The sequence below is a fragment of the Trichomonas vaginalis genome, chromosome IV (genome assembly GCF_026262505.1).
Source record: "Trichomonas vaginalis G3 chromosome IV, whole genome shotgun sequence".
Lineage (NCBI taxonomy): Eukaryota > Parabasalia > Trichomonadida > Trichomonadidae > Trichomonas > Trichomonas vaginalis.
The window spans coordinates 30,099,053-30,118,339 of record NC_067206.1 but is presented as its reverse complement, the minus strand read 5'-3'; the positions used below and the strand labels follow the sequence as shown (position 1 = coordinate 30,118,339).

General features: G+C 32.8%; 7 protein-coding genes across 7 annotated transcripts, besides 1 other annotated feature; 4 read left to right on the top strand and 3 right to left on the bottom strand.

The window, feature by feature from the left end:
* Positions 1-67: 67 nt before the first annotated feature.
* Positions 68-7,387, bottom strand: TVAGG3_0194240 (ubiquitinyl hydrolase protein; the record flags this gene model as incomplete). Its single annotated transcript, XM_001313445.1, has 1 exon — positions 68-7,387. One exon carries the CDS (start codon positions 7,385-7,387, stop codon positions 68-70), a length of 7,320 nt encoding a protein of 2,439 aa, XP_001313446.1.
* A 2,633-nt stretch (positions 7,388-10,020) lies between these two features.
* Positions 10,021-10,068: a mobile genetic element.
* Positions 10,069-11,643: 1,575 nt separating this feature from the next.
* On the top strand, positions 11,644-13,464 carry TVAGG3_0194220 (bifunctional inhibitor/lipid-transfer protein/seed storage 2s albumin superfamily protein family; the record flags this gene model as incomplete). The annotated part of the gene is made up of 1 exon (XM_001313446.1): positions 11,644-13,464. The coding sequence occupies one exon, from the start codon at positions 11,644-11,646 to the stop codon at positions 13,462-13,464; it is 1,821 nt and encodes a 606-aa protein (XP_001313447.1).
* Positions 13,465-13,571: 107 nt separating this feature from the next.
* On the top strand, positions 13,572-13,886 carry TVAGG3_0194210 (uncharacterized protein; the record flags this gene model as incomplete). Its single annotated transcript, XM_001313447.1, has 1 exon — positions 13,572-13,886. One exon carries the CDS (start codon positions 13,572-13,574, stop codon positions 13,884-13,886), a length of 315 nt encoding a protein of 104 aa, XP_001313448.1.
* A 461-nt stretch (positions 13,887-14,347) lies between these two features.
* On the bottom strand, positions 14,348-14,886 carry TVAGG3_0194200 (non-membrane spanning protein tyrosine phosphatase protein; the record flags this gene model as incomplete). The annotated part of the gene is made up of 1 exon (XM_001313448.1): positions 14,391-14,858. One exon carries the CDS (start codon positions 14,856-14,858, stop codon positions 14,391-14,393), a length of 468 nt encoding a protein of 155 aa, XP_001313449.1.
* A 150-nt stretch (positions 14,887-15,036) lies between these two features.
* TVAGG3_0194190 (uncharacterized protein) lies at positions 15,037-16,242 on the top strand (the record flags this gene model as incomplete). The annotated part of the gene is made up of 1 exon (XM_001313449.1): positions 15,037-16,242. One exon carries the CDS (start codon positions 15,037-15,039, stop codon positions 16,240-16,242), a length of 1,206 nt encoding a protein of 401 aa, XP_001313450.1.
* An 86-nt stretch (positions 16,243-16,328) lies between these two features.
* Positions 16,329-17,465, top strand: TVAGG3_0194180 (uncharacterized protein; the record flags this gene model as incomplete). The annotated part of the gene is made up of 1 exon (XM_001313450.1): positions 16,329-17,465. The coding sequence occupies one exon, from the start codon at positions 16,329-16,331 to the stop codon at positions 17,463-17,465; it is 1,137 nt and encodes a 378-aa protein (XP_001313451.1).
* A 24-nt stretch (positions 17,466-17,489) lies between these two features.
* TVAGG3_0194170 (Clan PB, family C69, PipD-like cysteine peptidase) lies at positions 17,490-18,923 on the bottom strand (the record flags this gene model as incomplete). The annotated part of the gene is made up of 1 exon (XM_001313451.2): positions 17,510-18,922. The coding sequence occupies one exon, from the start codon at positions 18,920-18,922 to the stop codon at positions 17,510-17,512; it is 1,413 nt and encodes a 470-aa protein (XP_001313452.1).
* Positions 18,924-19,287: the final 364 nt, after the last annotated feature.

Below are 19,287 nucleotides of genomic sequence, written 5' to 3'. Positions count from 1 at the left end.
ATCCATTATCAATTTTATCATCGTAAAAAATACCTCTAAACGAAGATTCTAAATACATATAATTTCTTTAATTCAAATAACATAACAAAAATTCAAAGAATTTCTTTTTGTTTTCCTTTAATTCCTGATTCATCTCAGTCTTCAAGTTCTCCATTTCCTGGTTGATCTTTTCCGCTGAGCATGAAATCTTCGGAATTTCGATCTCGAAGTCGTTGCACAGCTCCTTCATGAAGTCGTAGCACGATTCGAACGTATTCATGGACTTCTCATCAACTTTTCCATCCAAACAATTCGAAATAATCGAATTACAAACATCAGAAAAGTGACAAATCCAATTATTAATTTTTTCTTTTTCCACATTTTGAGCTGACTGGATTGCAACTATTCTGCAGCTTCCAGAGAATGTTTTGAACTGCTTTGAAGACATCAGAACCTTGTCCAAGCTCTCAATCAGCACAGAATTATCAACAGAAATTATTTTCTTATTGATATTCGCTGGAGAATTCGTGATCAGTTCATCAGTCATCGTAGACAGCAGAAATGCAGAGCAAATGTTGTCCAGATACTCTTCGGAGACAAATGTCATTTCCCTGCAAATGTGAGTTGACAAACCGCTCAATATGTGGTCGAATGAGTTAAAATTGATTTGCTGCGAAAGGACTTTGTAGAAATCGCAGATGAGCGGTTGCAAATGAGGTGGACAACCATCCAACAGACATGTTTTCCTCTGCAAAATAGTTTTGAAGATTTTTTCTCTCAATTCATCAGAAATTGTCAAAAATGAAGTCAAATAATCAACAAAATACTTCGATGCTGCTGGATGAGAGTTCATCATCATGTCAAAGAGGTCGCCGAACTCGATCTGGATCTTGTACAAGTAGAGATTCGACAGTTTGTCAGTTCTCAGGCCTCCGAACAAATTTTTCTTTTCCTTGTTGAAAAGAACAAATGATTTGTTGAAGTTCGTAAGGATGTCTATTATCAGCAATGTGAGCGGTGACTTGTACTTAGCAGTGTTGACTAGATAAAAGCGGATTCTCTCAAAATCAAAGAAATCATCGGATGATTTCGGAATTTTTTCGAGAATTCGCGAGGACAAAGCGAAGAATACAGAGTACTTCGAGATAACAGACATCCTAATCACATCATCTGAGAATAACAAGCTTGTAACATATGAATAGTTCTCTTCATTGACGTTATTAACAATAAAATGGTACAAATCGTCGCACATGCAGTCTCGGACAAGGAAATAGAACAGAGATGATGAAAAGAACTTAAGGACTTCGCTTTTGGTCACTAAACTGAGAAGATTTCTCAAAGAAGAAATATTCGGGAAATTTCTTCTGAAGTAGTCAAATGATTTGAAGAATTTGGCGGAATTATTCGTATTCCAAACAAGTTGTGGCTTTCCATTCGTACTGAAATAGAAGAAATCAAAGCAATAAGCTAATGACTGGTTTGGAGAGTACAAATCCTTTCCAAAATTGCTTATTGCGTCAACAAATAACCCAGAATTCTTGTAAAACTCCCCGAAAATTTGAGATCTCTTCATAATTTCCTTCAAAACAACAAAATAATTCGGTGCAGGGAAGAATGTCAGCACTTCACGCCTGTTGTACATGAAATCACCGAAATATTCGACAATCCTATGAGTAATTGAAACTAAATCTGGCAAATAAGACAGCATTATGTTGAATGCAGTCTTAAACTGGTCCAAATCACTACTTTGCTTCATATTTTCGGCAACTTTTATCTTATCTTCCATTTTTTGTTTAATCTTTTCTTCATCTAAATCTTCTTCATCATTTTGATTATTATTTTCGATATCACTTGCATCATCAAAGTCTTTTAATATATATCCTTCGTTTTCGTCATCATCATCTTTCTTATTTTGAACAAAATAATTATTTTCTTCTTTTTCTTCGGGTTCCTCTTCAACAACAATATCCACATGCTTTAGTGGTGGCGGAAGTGTTGCAATGAGCAACTTTTGAGATGCTTCTCTTACAACTTGGTTTTCATTTAAGAGATAAGGGATAAACATAGCGTAAACATTCTCTATTGTCGATGAATTCTTCAAGTTTATGCAGTAATTCAGTCTATTTGCAGCTTCTTCTATGACATTAGCAATAAATTCCGGAGATTTTGAGGTAATAACTTTCATTACAGTGTCAATAATGATGCTACTGACATTGCCATCCATGAATAAACCGAGTGTGATGTAGGCGGAACTAAGCAAAGCCGTCATTTGCTTTGATGACTCCAAGATTATTGTTTTCAGCATGTTTGCGTACTTTGGATCATCTCCAATGAACCTGGATATGAATGTTATGAATGATTTAGTATGTTTCAACGGTTTAATCCATGTTTCTATGAATTCTTTCTGTAAAATTCCGAAAGATTCTTTAAATTTTTTAGTTTGGTCGGTCGAAAACGTCATAATTAGTATCTCAAACACCAAATCAACATTAATACTCGAAATGACATTTTCATCAGGGAAATTCATTGAATGCAAAGGCAAAACCGTTTTGACAAACACGAAAATTGCTTCGAAGAAAATTTCTTTTTCATTGTCGTCTGTCAGTTCCACAGCTCTCTTCACGACAGCCCAGAACTCGTCCAGATTCCTCCATGAGCTAGAAATCATTTCGGACTGCGAGACAATTTTATTTGCGAGGAATTCAGTGAAAAGGAGCTTCTTCACCTGGCATGCGAAATTTAATGCCTCGGAAAGTATCAAAGAGTAGACTTTCCTTGTTGTCTGGTTGTTGCAAATGATCAGCAGGTTGTCGACGTCTTTGTCCTGCGTCAGAACGAACTCCGCAATCTGGTGGTTCTCGCTCATCATTTCGCAGAATTTCTCCACGAGGGGGAGGGAGTTTTCCTCTGTGAGGAATGAAGACTGAGTGAATGTGATCAGGTTTTTGTAGAGGAACATCCCGGTGCTGTCGACGTCGCTCACCTTCAACACGAGTTTGGAGAACTCTGGATTAGTGGAAGTGTACTTGAAAAGGTGGTATTTGATCCGTTTAGTCGTTTCCTCTAAAATCAAATCGTCAATTCGCTCCTCTTTTGAATTACTTTTGATTTTCGAATAAAACAATAAATAGCCAGAAGTGGATTTCTCAAATTGTAAAAGTGACATTTGTAAAGTTCTTGAATCAAAATATTCAATATTTTCGAAACCGCCGAAATTGTTGTTTTTCACTGTCTCCAAATCAACCTCAAACGAATTGTGGTCATCAAATAAAACCCATTTTTCATTGTTAAGTTTTGTATAGCAAGTGAAGTGACCACTTAAATAATTTCCCTGATGTGCAACAATAGAATTCAGTTCGTACTTGGCAGTAGAAAGAGAAATGTCCAGCTCGTCAGATATATCTAGTTCAAATGGAAATGAAAACTTTTTGTTCGTTTTCTCAATCGTTTTATTTTCATTCCGGACAAACCTGTTCAATTTAAATACCAACACTTTTGGAGCTTTGACAAATTTAATTCTTTTTATTTCGTCTGTGTTCATCTCATCAGTTTTAGTTTCTTCTTCTTTTGGAACTTGAATTGAATTGACAAAATTAGTAAAAGTGACGTCTTCTTCAATTTGTTCATCTTTTTTCATGACAGGTTCTGGGGGGTTTTCCAAGTCACTTTCATTCTTTTCTTCGACAATCTTCTTATCAGATCTCAAGTAGTTCTTAAGAGATTCTTCCAAACTGTTGAATTTCTCTACATCCAGTGATAAAACATCGAAATCTTCTGTAATTTTCGTGTTGTCAATCAAATATTTTGAAATTTTACCTGAGAAATAGTTTTTCAGGGATGAGTTGTTGACAAAGAACTTGTAGAAGTCTAGAGAATCTCCCTGTTGAGTGACATCTAATTGGACGCCGTCATCAAAGCTGAATTTCTCCAAAAAGAAAAATGAATTAACATAAAATGAAGGAGAAAACAAAATCTCTCCAAATAAAAACTGAATTTCGGACATCCAATTTTCGGAAATTTTCCCCATAAATTCATTTCTAAAATTAGTTAATCCAAAAAGTGACATCAAAATAACTGATATATAGTCAATTTTTCCTGGATTAAAAATACCTTTTTTGACATCGTATCCAGTCAATCTTATTTCAGGGAGATTTGATGGCATCTTGTAGACCAAGTCCTGGATTTGATTCAATTTGTCAAAAAGAGGCTGACAAAATTCTGGATTTTGATCCAAAATCGTGAAAATCAAGTTGAAAATCTCTTTTGATGGAATGTAAAATTTGTAGCCACTGAATAAAATGTCTGAAATCAGGAAAACAAACAATTTTCTACTATTTGGCAAAATGTCAAATTTATCTCTCAGTTTATCCAAAATAACGAACAAATTCTGACAGTAGATGAAGTCATTTGGTTTGTAGTTTAGTTTCTCTATCACATTGTCAGTCTGCGGCGGGTAGTATAAGTCAAACAAGATGGAAATTGTTTCAGACCACAATTTTTCTGTTTTTTCTGTCTTCGAAGCAAAATCTTGCAACAAAACAAAATAGAAATCAGTAAATTTTTGTTTTGAAGAAGTTTCTAAGTTAGATAATAAGAATCTTTCTTGATTTTCGGTTGTCTGCTTCATTATAATTGTAGAAATAGTTTCTCGAATCATTTTGTTAGAATGGAAAATTGTAATGTCAAATAACTTTGTAAAGTTCTCAATCTTGTCATTTTCCAAATTAAATTTTTGCAAAATTAGCAACAAATTTAGTAAAATCCTTTCATTTTCTGCGTAGTCAATTGCAAATTGAACTAAAGCCGACAAGTTTTTTGGATCAAATACGGAATTCATTTCTTTTTCGTTGAAAAATTCCTGGAAAATTGATATTTTTGTCACTTCCAAAATGAGTTCAATTTCATCTTCATCGAAACATTTTCTGACGCAGAAAATCAGGATCCCGAGCAGTACTTTCACTCCTCCGCTCTCGTAGAAGAACTTTATCCACTCAAGATGCTTTCCTTGCAGAATGGAACCGACTAAATTCAGTCTGTAGAGGAAGAGATATCTGTTCTTTGTTTGCAAAAAATTTGCCCATTCTTTCGGATTAAATTGCGTTTTCCTCAGAATTTCATTTTGGCTTTCTAGTGTCGGCAGCAAATTCAGAACTTGCAAACTCAGTTTTGACATTCTGTCATTCCGATTTAGAATGTCAAACAGATCTTTTTGGTATTTATCCTGAGATAGAATTTGGGAAGGAAAAACTTTTGGAAGATTTTTTTCGAATTCCATTGAATACCAAACCTTAATTTCAAACACATCGTTATTGATTAGTTTAAATGTATCTTTTGTCACCACTCTGTTTCTCTGTATGAAGGAGAAGCACTGCTCGTTGACAGAGATCAGGGAACTGACTCTTTTCTTGAAATTTTCAAATGACAAATAGAAAGGAACGGAAAACGACTGAGAAATATATCCAACGAAATTAATTTTGACCAAATCAGCCTCAGGCTCAAACTTGTTGATTGGAATGAACTTGTTGATCTTCCTGTCAACTCCATCCTCAATCAGATGAATCATCTTGAAAAGAGCCAAAAGAGAACCACAAGAAAAACCTTTTTCGTTGCATTTTTCAATGAAATAAGGAACTTGTGTTTGATAGATTTGGACAACAAAATCAGCAATTTCTTCATCACCATTTCTAACAAGCAATTCCCAGAGCATCTCGCAGCCTTTGACTCTTTGTTCCTGTGTCAATAATTTGTAAATAATCGAAATAACTTTTTTGGAAGGAGAATTTGAGTCCAAATTGCAAATAAGCTGGAGTAAGTCGAGAACCATCTCCTGACTGAACAAATCTTTGTTTGATTCTAAAATTGATTCAAGGAAATCAGAGATTTCTTTCATATATTTCTCTGACAAAACTTTGACAAATTCTTTTAGTTTTTCAAATTCTTTTTCTTCCAGGTTTTTCTCTATTTTCTCCAGCAAAATCTTAAAAAGATTTATAATTCCTTTGTGATTTACGATTGTCACGTTTTCATAAATTGAATGAGCTCTTTCACTTTTTATATTTTTACAAGAATGAGATAACAACGGAATTGCCAAATCCAAAACGTTGTCTTGGGATATGAAGGAGAGGCATTTGTTTATCATCTTGTTCTGGATCTCTTTGTCTGATGGGAGATAAGTCAAAATCAACTCAATGTAAAGTTCGTCACTTTTTTCAATTTCAAAATATTTATCCGAAATCTGGCGGAAAATTTTTGTTTTTTCTTCTTCCGGACAAACGAAAACAACAATTTTGAGGAACTTGAGGATGCTCTCGTTGTAGAAATCAATTGAAATAATCGAATTAAAAAACGGTTTTGTCACCTTTTCTTGTAAATTTCTCAATAAATTACACCAATTTTTAAAATATTTTTGGATAGAGATTTCATCTTGTTTTATCGTTATTGACCACAATTTCTCAAAATCAGCTTCTTCCATTTTGTCCTGAGAAATAATTTTGGAAAAAATTTCAAAAAAGTGACTCAAATTTTGAATTGAAATCTGATTTTTCAAATTTGAAATCAGTCCTGCTTTTAAGATAAAATCTATTAGTTCATTGTCTTCTGATTCAGAAAGTTTTTGCTTTAAAGAGACAATTCCTTGCGTTTGTTTCTCGAATTGATCTGAAATTGAAAATTTTACATCGAGAGCAACTTTTGCTAACGAAATTTGAGACTTCTGATGATCATTGGTAGATAATTTGGTAAGTGAATCGAAGATTTTCTCAATTAAAATAATATTTTCTGAATTAAATAAGCTTTCGTCCATATCTGTACATTTTTCGATGTGACATTGTATGGCATGCATCATGAATTCATCAAGGTGGAAATTATAAATGCCTGTATTAAATAAAAAAGTAATTAATGATAAAATAAATTCTAATCTTTCGAAAGAAATGTTGTGGGATTGATCTAAAAGGATTTCCAACTCGCTTAAAAACTGTGGTGTTGATAACTGGCTCAACAATTTTGAATAAATAAATGAATATTTTTCACCTTCCTTTTTTGTTGATTCGTAGATCGGAGAATTTATATTGGTGAATATTTTTGAGGACTTTTGAAGAAAATTTGAATACTTTGATGTAATAAAATTTGAAAATAAGTATGTAATAGAATTTAAAACTTCGAAGAGAGGATTTATATCTGAATAATCGGATGATCTGGATTCCAGTATCATGTCAATAAGTGTTATACAAAATCCATTCAAAAAAGCTTCAGCGTTTTCTCCAAAATTTGATGGAAGCTCTCCAGATTCTATTAATTCCTTAAAAACTTGTTTGAACTGATTCAGAGAATCTTTGTTTTGGATTTCTTTAGGGAAATTAGATAGTATTTGTTGTTTCAAAATTAGATTGTATTTCTCTTTCGAAGTCATTTTTTTGAAAATACTGATACAATCGTTTTTGCTATTTGGATTTTTGATTCGGTGCGAATAACAAAAATGATTTGAGTTCGTAATTTCAGAAATTTTGATTCTGATTAAGGATTTTAGTGTTGTATTTAAGGCCTCATTGCTGATATACAATATGTTTTTGCTTAATTTCAAGAAGGTATTCTCTAAAGACATCCATTTTTAATCAACAATTTGATATAAAGAAAAATAAGATATATTAATAAATTTGAAACATACTTATGAAATAATAATTATTTCTAATAAAATATGACATAAATGCTTTTGTTTTTTAAAAAAATGTTTTAAAATATTCAAATTTTTATATTTCGGATATCATTCCATTACATGTTGAACTTGGATGCTTTAAAAAAGTATAAGATAAATGCGAACATATTTTCTGCGAATTCAAAATATTCAATGAAGTGACTCAAAAAAACCAAATTTTACGTGCTAATGGCTATCATACAAAAATTAATCTTATATCAATATTATTAAAATTTGATTAATTAAATATAAACTTTTGAGATATACATAAATTTGAATACTTTGCCTCAAAAAGAGGTAGGGCAACGATAGAAAATTTTTGGAAAAAAAGTTCGGAGATCTTAAATGTATCATATTCCCTGCATGGTTTGGTATCTTCCGCCATGCGTTGTGCCAAACATATTGACACTTTCCAATAATTAATTTATGGTATGAGTCACAGAGTTAGATTATAAAAAGAAAGTAAATAATTGCAATTAGAAATCATATATGTCGGAAATCAAATGTTGATGAGCAGAAACCTTTTACTCATCATAAAAGAGATAAATCACTAAAGATTTGTATACATTAAAATTTGATATTTGGTGCTCGAAAACTGTCTGATGGGACTCCTCCAAAATGAGCCAATCTATCGCTGAGGACCAAATTAGATGATGTGGATGGTGTATTCTCTAATTCTAACTTAGGAAGAATGGGAACAAAACGAATGACGACAACAACATGTCAAACATAGATTAAATATCTATGAATCAATAAAGTATACGTGCATTGAAGGTGATAACAATCACTTGAGGCTTATAACTCTTTGACTAAATTATGCAATAATTAAATATAATCATTTTTATATTTTTATACTGATAGTAATTAATATACTATCCTGCTTAATAAATGGTATGATCAAATTTGTTTGAAAATTTAATTATGTATATGAAACTATGTCTTCTATATAAAAATCAAAATTTTCGGACGAACCTAGATTGAAGCTTTATGAAAATCTATCATTTTTGTTAATTGAGTTAATATGAATCTTTTACATATGTATATATAGCATTGATAGCTTATATAATCATGGTTTATTCCATATTAACATATTTTTTTCAGTTAAATTTGTTAATAATATCATGTAACAAATTAATTCAAGATTAGAATGTCTACAAAATGCTAACAAATAAGAACAAAATACGATTTCTCGACTTAAATTTTAATATGGAGTAGTTTTTCGTTTAAATCTAATTAAAAATGAATAAAAACTTATCTTGTACTATTTTCATTCAAAGATTTTAATAATGTAAATCATGCATTTTCATAATTCAGTACAGTTCTTTTTAGAATTAAAGTTGATGAGGATGATATTTGTGATTTAAAATAATTTGTTAATGTTTACCTTTTATTCATCACCTTGTGGTATGCCCTAAAGCAATAGCATTATCAATTCTGCTGAATTGATCAACTCAAAATTCCAAAAAAAATTCAAAATTTCAAAAATGAAATTAAACAATTTGAATTTTCACAGGTAAAAATCAATTTCGAAAAAAATTTGGAAAATCAAAGTATTTGATAATTAGTCAAATAATCAATTTACATCGTTTTTACTCATAAAAAACAACTAATTTTTGATTTTGATATCATATTTGATAAATACTCATTCCAGAGTTGACGTAATGTATTAATTATTGTTAGAGATATTGCTTTCGCAGCAAAATTCTTATTTCATGAAAGAAAAAAAAAATGATTTTATTCCAACAAAAACAAGTAAACAGATGAATGGAAACGTACTATATTTTCATAAATGTAGTAATCGGTGTGTCGGCTTTTGTTTATCATGTTCGAGTCAAAATGTATTAACTTGTAATAAGAAATATTCGAAGATTATATGAAGTATTGAGCATTCTTTGTAGAAATATTTGTAATTCATTACTAACATATATAATAAAGTTGTTTTTTTTTCCTTATTGCAATAATTTTGTCTGATTTTAATAACTTTTCATGTATACGAGTTGTGTGAATATGCATCATAATATGCGTAAATATACTTATTTGCGACGAATAATGTGGTTGCATAATGGAGGTGCTAAATTTTGATTTTTAATATGGGGCTTTGGTATGTATAATCATGTTCTTATCTCAACGTAGGAGTATTGGTGCAATATGATTAAAATTTACGAGGTTGATCTTAAATTGAATAATTCTGGAGTATAAATCACAATGCAGCTAATTCTATGTTAAAGATAGATACAGATTGTAGTAATCAATTAGGGAGTACAAATTCATTCTTTCATTTCTGTCGTATTGAGCAGAAAGGAAGAGATCATAACCCTAGGAAAAAAAGCCCAAATTTGTCACTTTTCATAGTACGTTAAACTCAATTCGCTCGGCGAATGCCGAGCACACGTACTCATCATTCAACATAATATTCTCATTCTTTGGTTATTATAGTGCCAGACAACACAAGATTTCAAAGAATTACTTGAGTTTTCAATTAATCTCAATCCGATTTTAGATTTATCGAGAACTCCATCATCACAATCACATACTTCAGTGCGGTAACTACAATTATTCATATACAGAAGGAAGTTCTTTTCGAACAACTCATTTGGAGTCTGTTTTGGAAAGAACTTCTTTCTGTCCGACTTAATTTCATAGTTCCTGATCAACCAAAAGACAGAAACCACACACTATCTACTTAGGAAAGGAGTTCTTTCTAAATCTTCCTTAAATTGAGATTTTACGAGAGATAACCCTTCTATTGCACTTAAAAATGAACATTTTGATATCTTTAGCATCACACATGGTCATATATAGTATTTCATCTACATGAATACATTCATCTTTCGAAGTCTCTCATTAAATGGGAGGCTTCGAAAGATGAATCGTTTTATTCATACAACTTTAAATCTCGAACACATTTAGAGAGTGAGTATATCATTTTATTCTTGTTTTGAGTTTATTCTGATTCAAAATTGCAGTGAAAACAGAAGTTCACACATCATATCTGAATGTGAGCTCATCTATACTTATACGATCTCAATACCTCCACTCTAAGCATAAGAGGTGAAGTTATATAAAAATTATCAGATGCGTTGAAGTCTCAAAAGTATTGCCTGAATGCTTGTTTCATATTTGTCCAAGTAGTTTCAATGAATAAATGTATTGTTTTTTATAATTTCGATTTATTTTTAGAAAATATTCAATATAAACCTTTATTGTGTTATTTACATCTCATAAATTCTCTGTCTAAATCATATAAAAGCGCGTTTTACCCCTATGAATCAAGAAATTCATTCAATATTCATGGTATATTTATTAAATTTATACGATTTACTAATAATCAATATTATATCCTCATAAATAGCAATATATTTTGGTAATCTATGATAATCATATACAATATTTGAAATCAAATTTTCATTAGTTTAGGTTCCTTGTTAATAGTAAACCATTATATTTATTACTAATAATAAAATCTATGTGTCGTATTGAAATTCAATAAAATTACTTATTCGGTCCAAAAAAACAAATTAGATAAAATTTTTCTTTTTTTATGTAATTTTTGTTTTTCATTTTTCTCAAGATCCTAAGTTATGTGCTAACTTTTGACATCATATCCTATCATGCTAGGCTATATATTATAGCATATCCAAAAAGCAAGGAAATCTATCAGAGAAGCCTTTTTGACCTATCGTTGCCCTACCTCTCCTCAAAATCGGGGATCATTTTTCTAAAATTTTAATTGGTTGAAAAATCATGTAATAAACATAGACTTAAATCCCAACAGCTATCAACTTTGAGAACTATTTGGTCGATAACCGAATCCTTTTATTCATTTTTAAAATCAAAGCACGTTAGATTTTATTCACAAAAAAGTTTATTTCTGACACGATGAAATGAATCAATAAAACATTCAATATTAAGAAGCTGCACGTCAAAATATTTAACTTTCAAATTTCTCAATTATTTTTATTTCATATTTTGAAATGCTATTGCTTTTGCGCTCAGAGGAAGTTTCATATAAGGGCGAGCAATATCCAATTAGACGTGCTGTTGCCCAAAATTTCTTATTCGACCAATGCCTTTTTGATTTAAAAGGCGATACTGAGCAAGGATCAGCTTTAATTTTAACAAATGGCAGCACACAATACAAAGTTCAAATGGAATCGACAATATTTAATAGATGCAAATCCAAACAAGGCGGATCAATGTATCTTTCAGGTGATTTTATTGCATATCTCAAAAGAGTGTGTATTTCAGATTGTCATGCAGCAGAATCAGGTGGAATCATGACATCTTTATTATCTCAATTACACATATCTTATTTATCTGCTGTTAACTGCATTTCTCAGGAAAAATGCTTAGAAATTCAAGGAAATCCGATATTAAATAATCTAAATATATCAAAATGTACAGTTAATAAGCCAAACTCTTTTGGAATTAATTATGCCTATGGAATTCTTTTTATATATCAAAATTCACAAGCATTTCATTTGATATGGAGTACATTTAACAACAATACGTCTCCATGTGGTATATTCTATTCAAAAAAATGTGGAGCAATATCATATGTTTCAAACTGCATCTTCTACAAGAATTATTATTCAAACTATGCTTTATTTTATGTAGAAAATAGTGATTCCAATGTAATAAATATTGCAAGTTCGATATTTTTGGCAAACGAACGCACAAATTGCCATTACATTGTTGAAGCCGACTCTAGTATTATTAATATGGCTGATGGAAAAAACTTTTTTGATAATATTGATTTTAGAGGCTCTGTAGCAACTGCTTCTGGTTACACTTACAGCCAGAATACAGAAACCTATCCAATTATTTACTATGGCACTGCAAATTGTTATGCAGAATTACCATATCCAAGGCAATCACCAACATTTATGGAAACTCCATATAATACTCCATATTTAACTTTGGATGTAACGCCTATTGATACACCATTAAACACTCCTTTCTCAACTGCATATATAACTCCATTCTTAACGGCAGAACAATCAGAACAAATGACCCCATATTTAACTCCCTTCACAACAGCTGATATTACAGAATTTCAAACTCCATTTGAAACAAATCATTTTACTCCATTTGAAACTTTTGTTCAAACTCCTTTCTCAACCGCAAAAAGTACGTTTTATCAGACTCCATATGAAACACCTTTCTCAACAGCTTATGGAACAGAAATAGAGACCCCATTTGAAACATTTGCCATCACTCCATTTGATACAAACCACTTTACCCCATTTGAAACTTTCGTTCAAACACATTTCTATACTGCAGAACAAACCCCAAGCTCATCGCCAATTGGTCAAAAAGATAGAACGGCATTCGAAACTCCGGTTAGAACATTTTATTTGACGCCAATGCAAACAGAGAAGATTCCTGTTCCAGAGAGTTCAGAAAATCAACATCAGGACAATTCTCCCACAGATGTCCAAAATCAAACTCCAAAAGTTAAGGATTGTCCGAATGATCAACAAGTTTCAACAAAAGATAAAAAGATCAAATCATGGGTATGGGCAGTTGTTGCAGTAGCAATTGTCATTCTTATTGCTATAATTGTCATTATTATATTTTTGTTTGTGAGAAAATCCAAAGATGATGATTCTCAAGAAATGTCTGGTGTTTCTGATGGAGAAGTTACAAATGTAATTTCTACAGGAACAGTGAAACTGAATCAGCTTTCGGTCACTGTAGACAATCCGCTATTTTCAACAAATGCTCAGGAAAGTGATGATATATTCCAAATGACAGCCCAAGATTCCGTCAATAGGATTGATTTGGATTATTAATTTATTGTTTGTATAATAAAGAAAATTTATTTGTACAGTGAAAATGAAACAACGATTATTTCGGTTTTACATCAACTAAATCATGAATGAATTTTTTTTTATAAATCATGAGTTCAATGAGATCCACCCCAAAGGTCAGAGGAGAGAACCTTCCATTGTTGGAAAATGCAATAATGATGGCAAGTAACATGAATTACAACAATAATCTTGGAGTTTTCCCGAGACCTGAAGAAATGAACAAAATCATTATCTCCATTCAGGAAGAAGAGGATATTGATAAGAAGATAATAACAACTGAATCGGAGATAAGAGATTCCCTATTGTGGTTTAACGAGAAAAATAAAGAATTAATGAAATTGGTTGATCAATATAATATATTGAAAACAAAAGTATTACAGCTGTTTGATAACAGTAAAGAATAAAAAATAAGCCGTTTTAATAAGTTTTAGTTGTATTTTAGGATAGATGAAATTTTTGAAAAAAATTAACTTGACGTAAGCTAAATCTTGCACAATTTGAGCTTTTGGTGCACTGTATTAAAGATTTCAGAAAATATATGGGATAATTAAGGCAATAAAATCATTTTGTAAAACCTAAAGGGGAATAAATGATAAAAAAATATTAACTTCCTATAAAATGCTCAAATTCCATGGAATAGCATTCAAAATGAATCATGCAAAAATATAAAATTTTTTTTTTGATGCCATTATCATCTTTTTCTTACTATCACAGGTTAAATATGGGGTTGAAAGAGTGGTAACTTAGAGACAATTTAAATCGGTAAGAGCTTAAATTAATTTTTGCGGAACAAAATTCTAAAAAATAATTGGCGAATTGAGTAGGATATTCCAACAGCTCTGAAAAATAGTTCTTAGTTAAGAAAGTGAAGATTAAAAACATAGTTTAGAAACATATAATAAAATCAATTACAATGAAATTGATGAGTTCTGCATTGAGTAAATGTTATTTTGCTTGAGAAATTCAGGCATTGTACTTACAATATCTTGGTACATTTTGCTAAATCCGGTTCTGCCACCGAAATATGGGTCATGAATACCATGGGGAGGAGCATAAAGAAGAACTTGAGCCTTGGAATTAATGGGCTTCATTTGGATTAAAGTCTTGTAAATATTTTCGTCCAATGCGACAACGAAATCAAAAAGAAGCCAATCATCAGCTCTAATCTGACGAGCCCTATGCTGTGATATATCTACATTATGCTTTAAGCAGATTGCCTGCGTTCTTTCATCAGGACTTTCGTTCCTATGATGTGATGAGATTGCGGCTGAATCGACCATAACTGATCCATTGGTAAGCTTCTGGCAAATAGCTTCACAAGCTGGGGATCTACATATGTTGCCTGTACAGACAAAGAGAACTGATTTGTTTTGCATAAATCAAAAATGAATTGTTATGCAAAACCTTCTCAATTTGTTTTGACCAGTCTTTTTCTCAAAATATTAAAAACCGTTTATTAGAATATTTGAAGGACAAACAATTCCAATCATTGATTTTGACTTCCAGAATTCATCAAAATTCTTAGAATTATATGCCACAATCAAAGATACTTCGATGAAAGTCGAATGTGGAGAGATTTACGAACATATCTCATTTGATCCTCTTTTAATTGGACAATCAACTCTTATTTTATCAGAGAATACAGCTAGATTACTCAATGGCCGCTTAATTCAAGTTGAAGGAGGAAATATCAAATTTGAAGACTCACAATACCTCTGTAATATAGTTTTTTCAGAAGGAAAGTCCAGTTCAATAGAGATACCAACGAGGTTGCACTTCAGTTCCATGAATATTCAGAGTCACTTGCTTAATATCAAGTCATCAGAGAATTCCTCACTTTCAATTGACAAATTAATCATCAGTGGTAGCTCAAATGTTTCGTTAGACCACAATCTACCAATTATTGGCCAGAATTTAGTTCTCTTTGGCCGAGCAAACTTAAATTGCGACAAAATCAGCTTAAACTCGTTCAGTTCCATAGAAACATCACTTGATCCCTCTTCCCTTCCAACATTTGTCACATCTCAGCTCAAGATATTCATTCCTGTTGGATTTGAGCAGACAGGCTTCATCAGATTCGACAAACTATCGTATTCCAGCCTGACTCTCTGTCTAAAGCACAACATTGTATCAGGAGAGACACGGTCCAGCTACGACAAGCTCGTGAACAAGTTCATTCCACTGATTTCATTCAAAGACCAACATAAAAGTAGCATTCTAATCGAAATCAGCGAAAGCAGAGATCCGTGGGAGGACACAACAACTCTCTTCATTTCAGAAAGAGTGTTATTCGATAAAAAGTGGATTGACGATAATTACGGTTTTGTAATTTTGACAAATCCATCAGACACATACAAAACATTTATTTACTCCAATTCTGCGATTTCATCTTCGTCCGAAACAGTTGTGAACAAGACGAACAAGTGGTACGACGAGCGGAACTACAACAAGTACACGAAGGGAGTCATGTTCATCGTTCACGACAATTTCTCTGATGACTCCATCGATCTCCAGAAAATTAAAAAATTTGGCCAAAAAATTTCACTTCACATCACAAAAAGTAACTATTTTGGAAGTGAAAACCATCCTTCTGTCAGTCTGAACATCGACAATATATCTGATGTCTGCGAATCACTAACTTTGGAAAGTGTCAATATTAAGTTTTTGTCTGAAATAGAAAATAAGGTTAAATTGAAAGGTTTACAGCTCTCAAATCTGTCACATTCGAAAGCAGTGATTTTGTCATTGAAAGCGATTTGATTACTCTCCAAGATGACATTTTGCCACATTACAAATTACAAAAAGGTGACAAATTAATAGTTATTCCATCATCATCCTACTGCAGGATGGACTTCGGGGAGAGCGGCTGGAATCTGTACAACAGGGACTTAAACGAAACATTCGAAGTTGCAAACGACGTTGACTTCACTCTGAAGCTCCCGAAGAGCTTCTACAGACTGGATTTGACAGTGGACGATGCTGTTTCAAAGATAAACGCAATGAAACTGTTATTCGAGGGATTTTCGTCACTTTTCATTCAAAAAGAATTTGAGAAGTTTACAAATTCACCTTCCATTGAGATTTTCTCACAATCCGATTCACTCCAAGTCAATTTGAACGGCAGCTATGTTCCGATTGTCTTCAGATCTCCGACAACTTACAAATTCGGAATCGGAACAAAGTCTCTCAAAACAAAATTGCCAAAAAATGTTTTTAATGGCGAAAAAGTGACATTTGAATTAGTTGATGAAAACATTGTTGATGAGATCAGATTCACTGCATTCGTCAACACAAACAAAGATTTCTTCATGAAGACATCGAAGAAAATAGTTTTCGACCAAATTTGGTGTCAAACAGAATTTTTTGCCAATTTTGCCAATGTAAACTGTCAGAAATTAGTTATTGACAACACCAAACATGTCAGCCTTCTAGACACAAAGGTTGACAGCCTGAATGTGAAAGGAGACATTGGAAAAGAAGTTTTCCCCTCTTTGATTTTAACTGAAAGTGAAGTGAAATCTGTTCACATTGATATTACTCAGTTTACTGTTTCCAGGATATTCCAGATGTCGTATCAGCTGATAAATGTTTTGTCTGGCTTTGATATTTCGTCTTTAGCAGGAAAGGTAACATTTTCCACGCCAACTGTTACTATCAACGGAATTGTCAAATATCTTGGCCTGATTTTCTCTAAACAGTCTCTGTTTGTTGTGCTGAAGAACAGCCAAAGTCCGACATCTTCTTCGCCATCATCTCCGACAATAATTTATACCCCAACAAGTCAGAGAACTCCATCAAAACAAAAAGGCGGAAATTTGGCATTTGTTATAATTATTTGTGGATCATTCTTAGTTATCTTCATGATCACTGCTTTGTGCTACTTCTACTACTGCAAGAGGACGAAGAAGTCTGTCTACGAAGGGTCTGAACTGCAGTCAGTTGAAGATTACATGTTGAAGGACGATGTATCAATAAATGTATAAAAAAAATTTTTTTTTGTCATGAATATTAAAAAAAAAATATTATTTTAAGCTCCAGCGAATTTGTACTTAATTTCTACATCAGCTGTTACTAAAGTGAACAATTCTTCGATTAACTCTTCAGCGCGGTGGAGAGCCTTGTTAAGAACTGCGTCAGACCATTCCTGCAACATTTGTGTTGCCTTTTCTGGCGATTCCTTATGAAGGCGAAGGAACTCAGCCTCCATTTCTACCTGTTTCTTGTCATTCTCATCCTCCAACTCTTTATAAGCCTTCTTGATGATTGGAGCGTATTTATTGTAATCGAGCATTCCGAGGGTCATTACTTTGCGGAATGTCCAGTAAGCGGATCCCTGTGTAGAGTGCTTCAATCCTTCGGAGTATTGAGGTGGATATGACTTGACTCCCTGGTACAACGGCAAGTAGATGGAGAGATCGGCGAATCCCATGGCCATGTAGTCCAAGCAGCCAATTTCGATTGGTAAATTAGGTCTGATCTGCAAAATGTGAGTATTGATTGTTCTGAAGATAGAAACTGGCCTGTATGGCTCCTTAAGATTCTCATGTAAGTATGGATCGTGTTCTGTTCCATCATAATGGGATCTCATCGCAATCCTCATGTCGTCAACCGAAATCGGCTTATCTGCCTTCTGGAAGATTGGGAACTTGTTTGAATTTACGTCAGTTTCGACAGAAGGAGTGAAGAACTTCTGTAAATACCAAACTCTTGGGTAATTGTAAGTCTTATCTTTTTGGGACTCCAATGAATAGGATTCGTGGAAATCGAATGGACTGTTTGTTGGTGCATGGATTCCTTTCTCCATGGCCCATGGAATTAAGTCCTTTGAGGCAATAAAGTTCTCTTTGTCGTTTGGATCGAAAACTCTGTATCTGCTTTGATTTCCGCTGACGTAATAGACATCGTCTGGGATCTTGCAGGCTAAGTAACGATGTCCGCCGGCATTTTCAAGATACCAAATTTCTTTGGAATCCATGAAAGCAATGCCGAAGCCTTCTGCGCTGCCATGCTCTTCAATAAGTGCTCCCAATCTCTCAACACCTTCTCTGGCTGTTTTAACATATGGAATTGTGATTTGGAAAACACAATTTTCGCCAATTCCGGATTCAACGTATGGATCATGCTTTAATACTTCTGCACTTGAGAAAATTGTTTCTGTAGCACTCATGCTAACACCAAGACTGTTGAAACCGGCTTCGCCCCAGTGATATGGTAATTCTGCTCTTTCTAAAGCACTGAAACCAAGTCTTTTTGGTGGAAGTTTGCAACGGAATGGGCTGTCAATGGCGACGAATTCTTCTGGTCCATGATCTGTTTCTGGATAATACATTAATTTTGTCGCTTTATACGAGGAAGAATCATCCGAACGAGTGTACATCATAGATCCATCAGCACTCATTTTGCTTCCAACAATGATAGTTGTGCATGCTTCACTATCCATGTGTGGGATAATTTAGAAAGTAAATTGAATCACCTTGACAATTTACATGTCAAAAACATTTTCTGTAGGTGATAGCTAGGAACTCAATTGTTTTAGATTGCCAGATCACTTGTCAAGCAATACAAACTCCTATGGAAATAGGTTGTTGAATTATATGCTTGTTTTAACATCATTCAGAATCTAATTTTCTAAATTAACCAAGAAATTCGAAAAACATACATATGCTTCCAACGCACAAGATACTTGTTTATAATTGGTGAGTTTACATTAAGATTGCATCACTATTTCAACAGAATATGATGCAATATCCTCAAAAAGTTTGGGTAAAAACGAAATTTCCAGGTATTTTTGAATTAACACTTTTC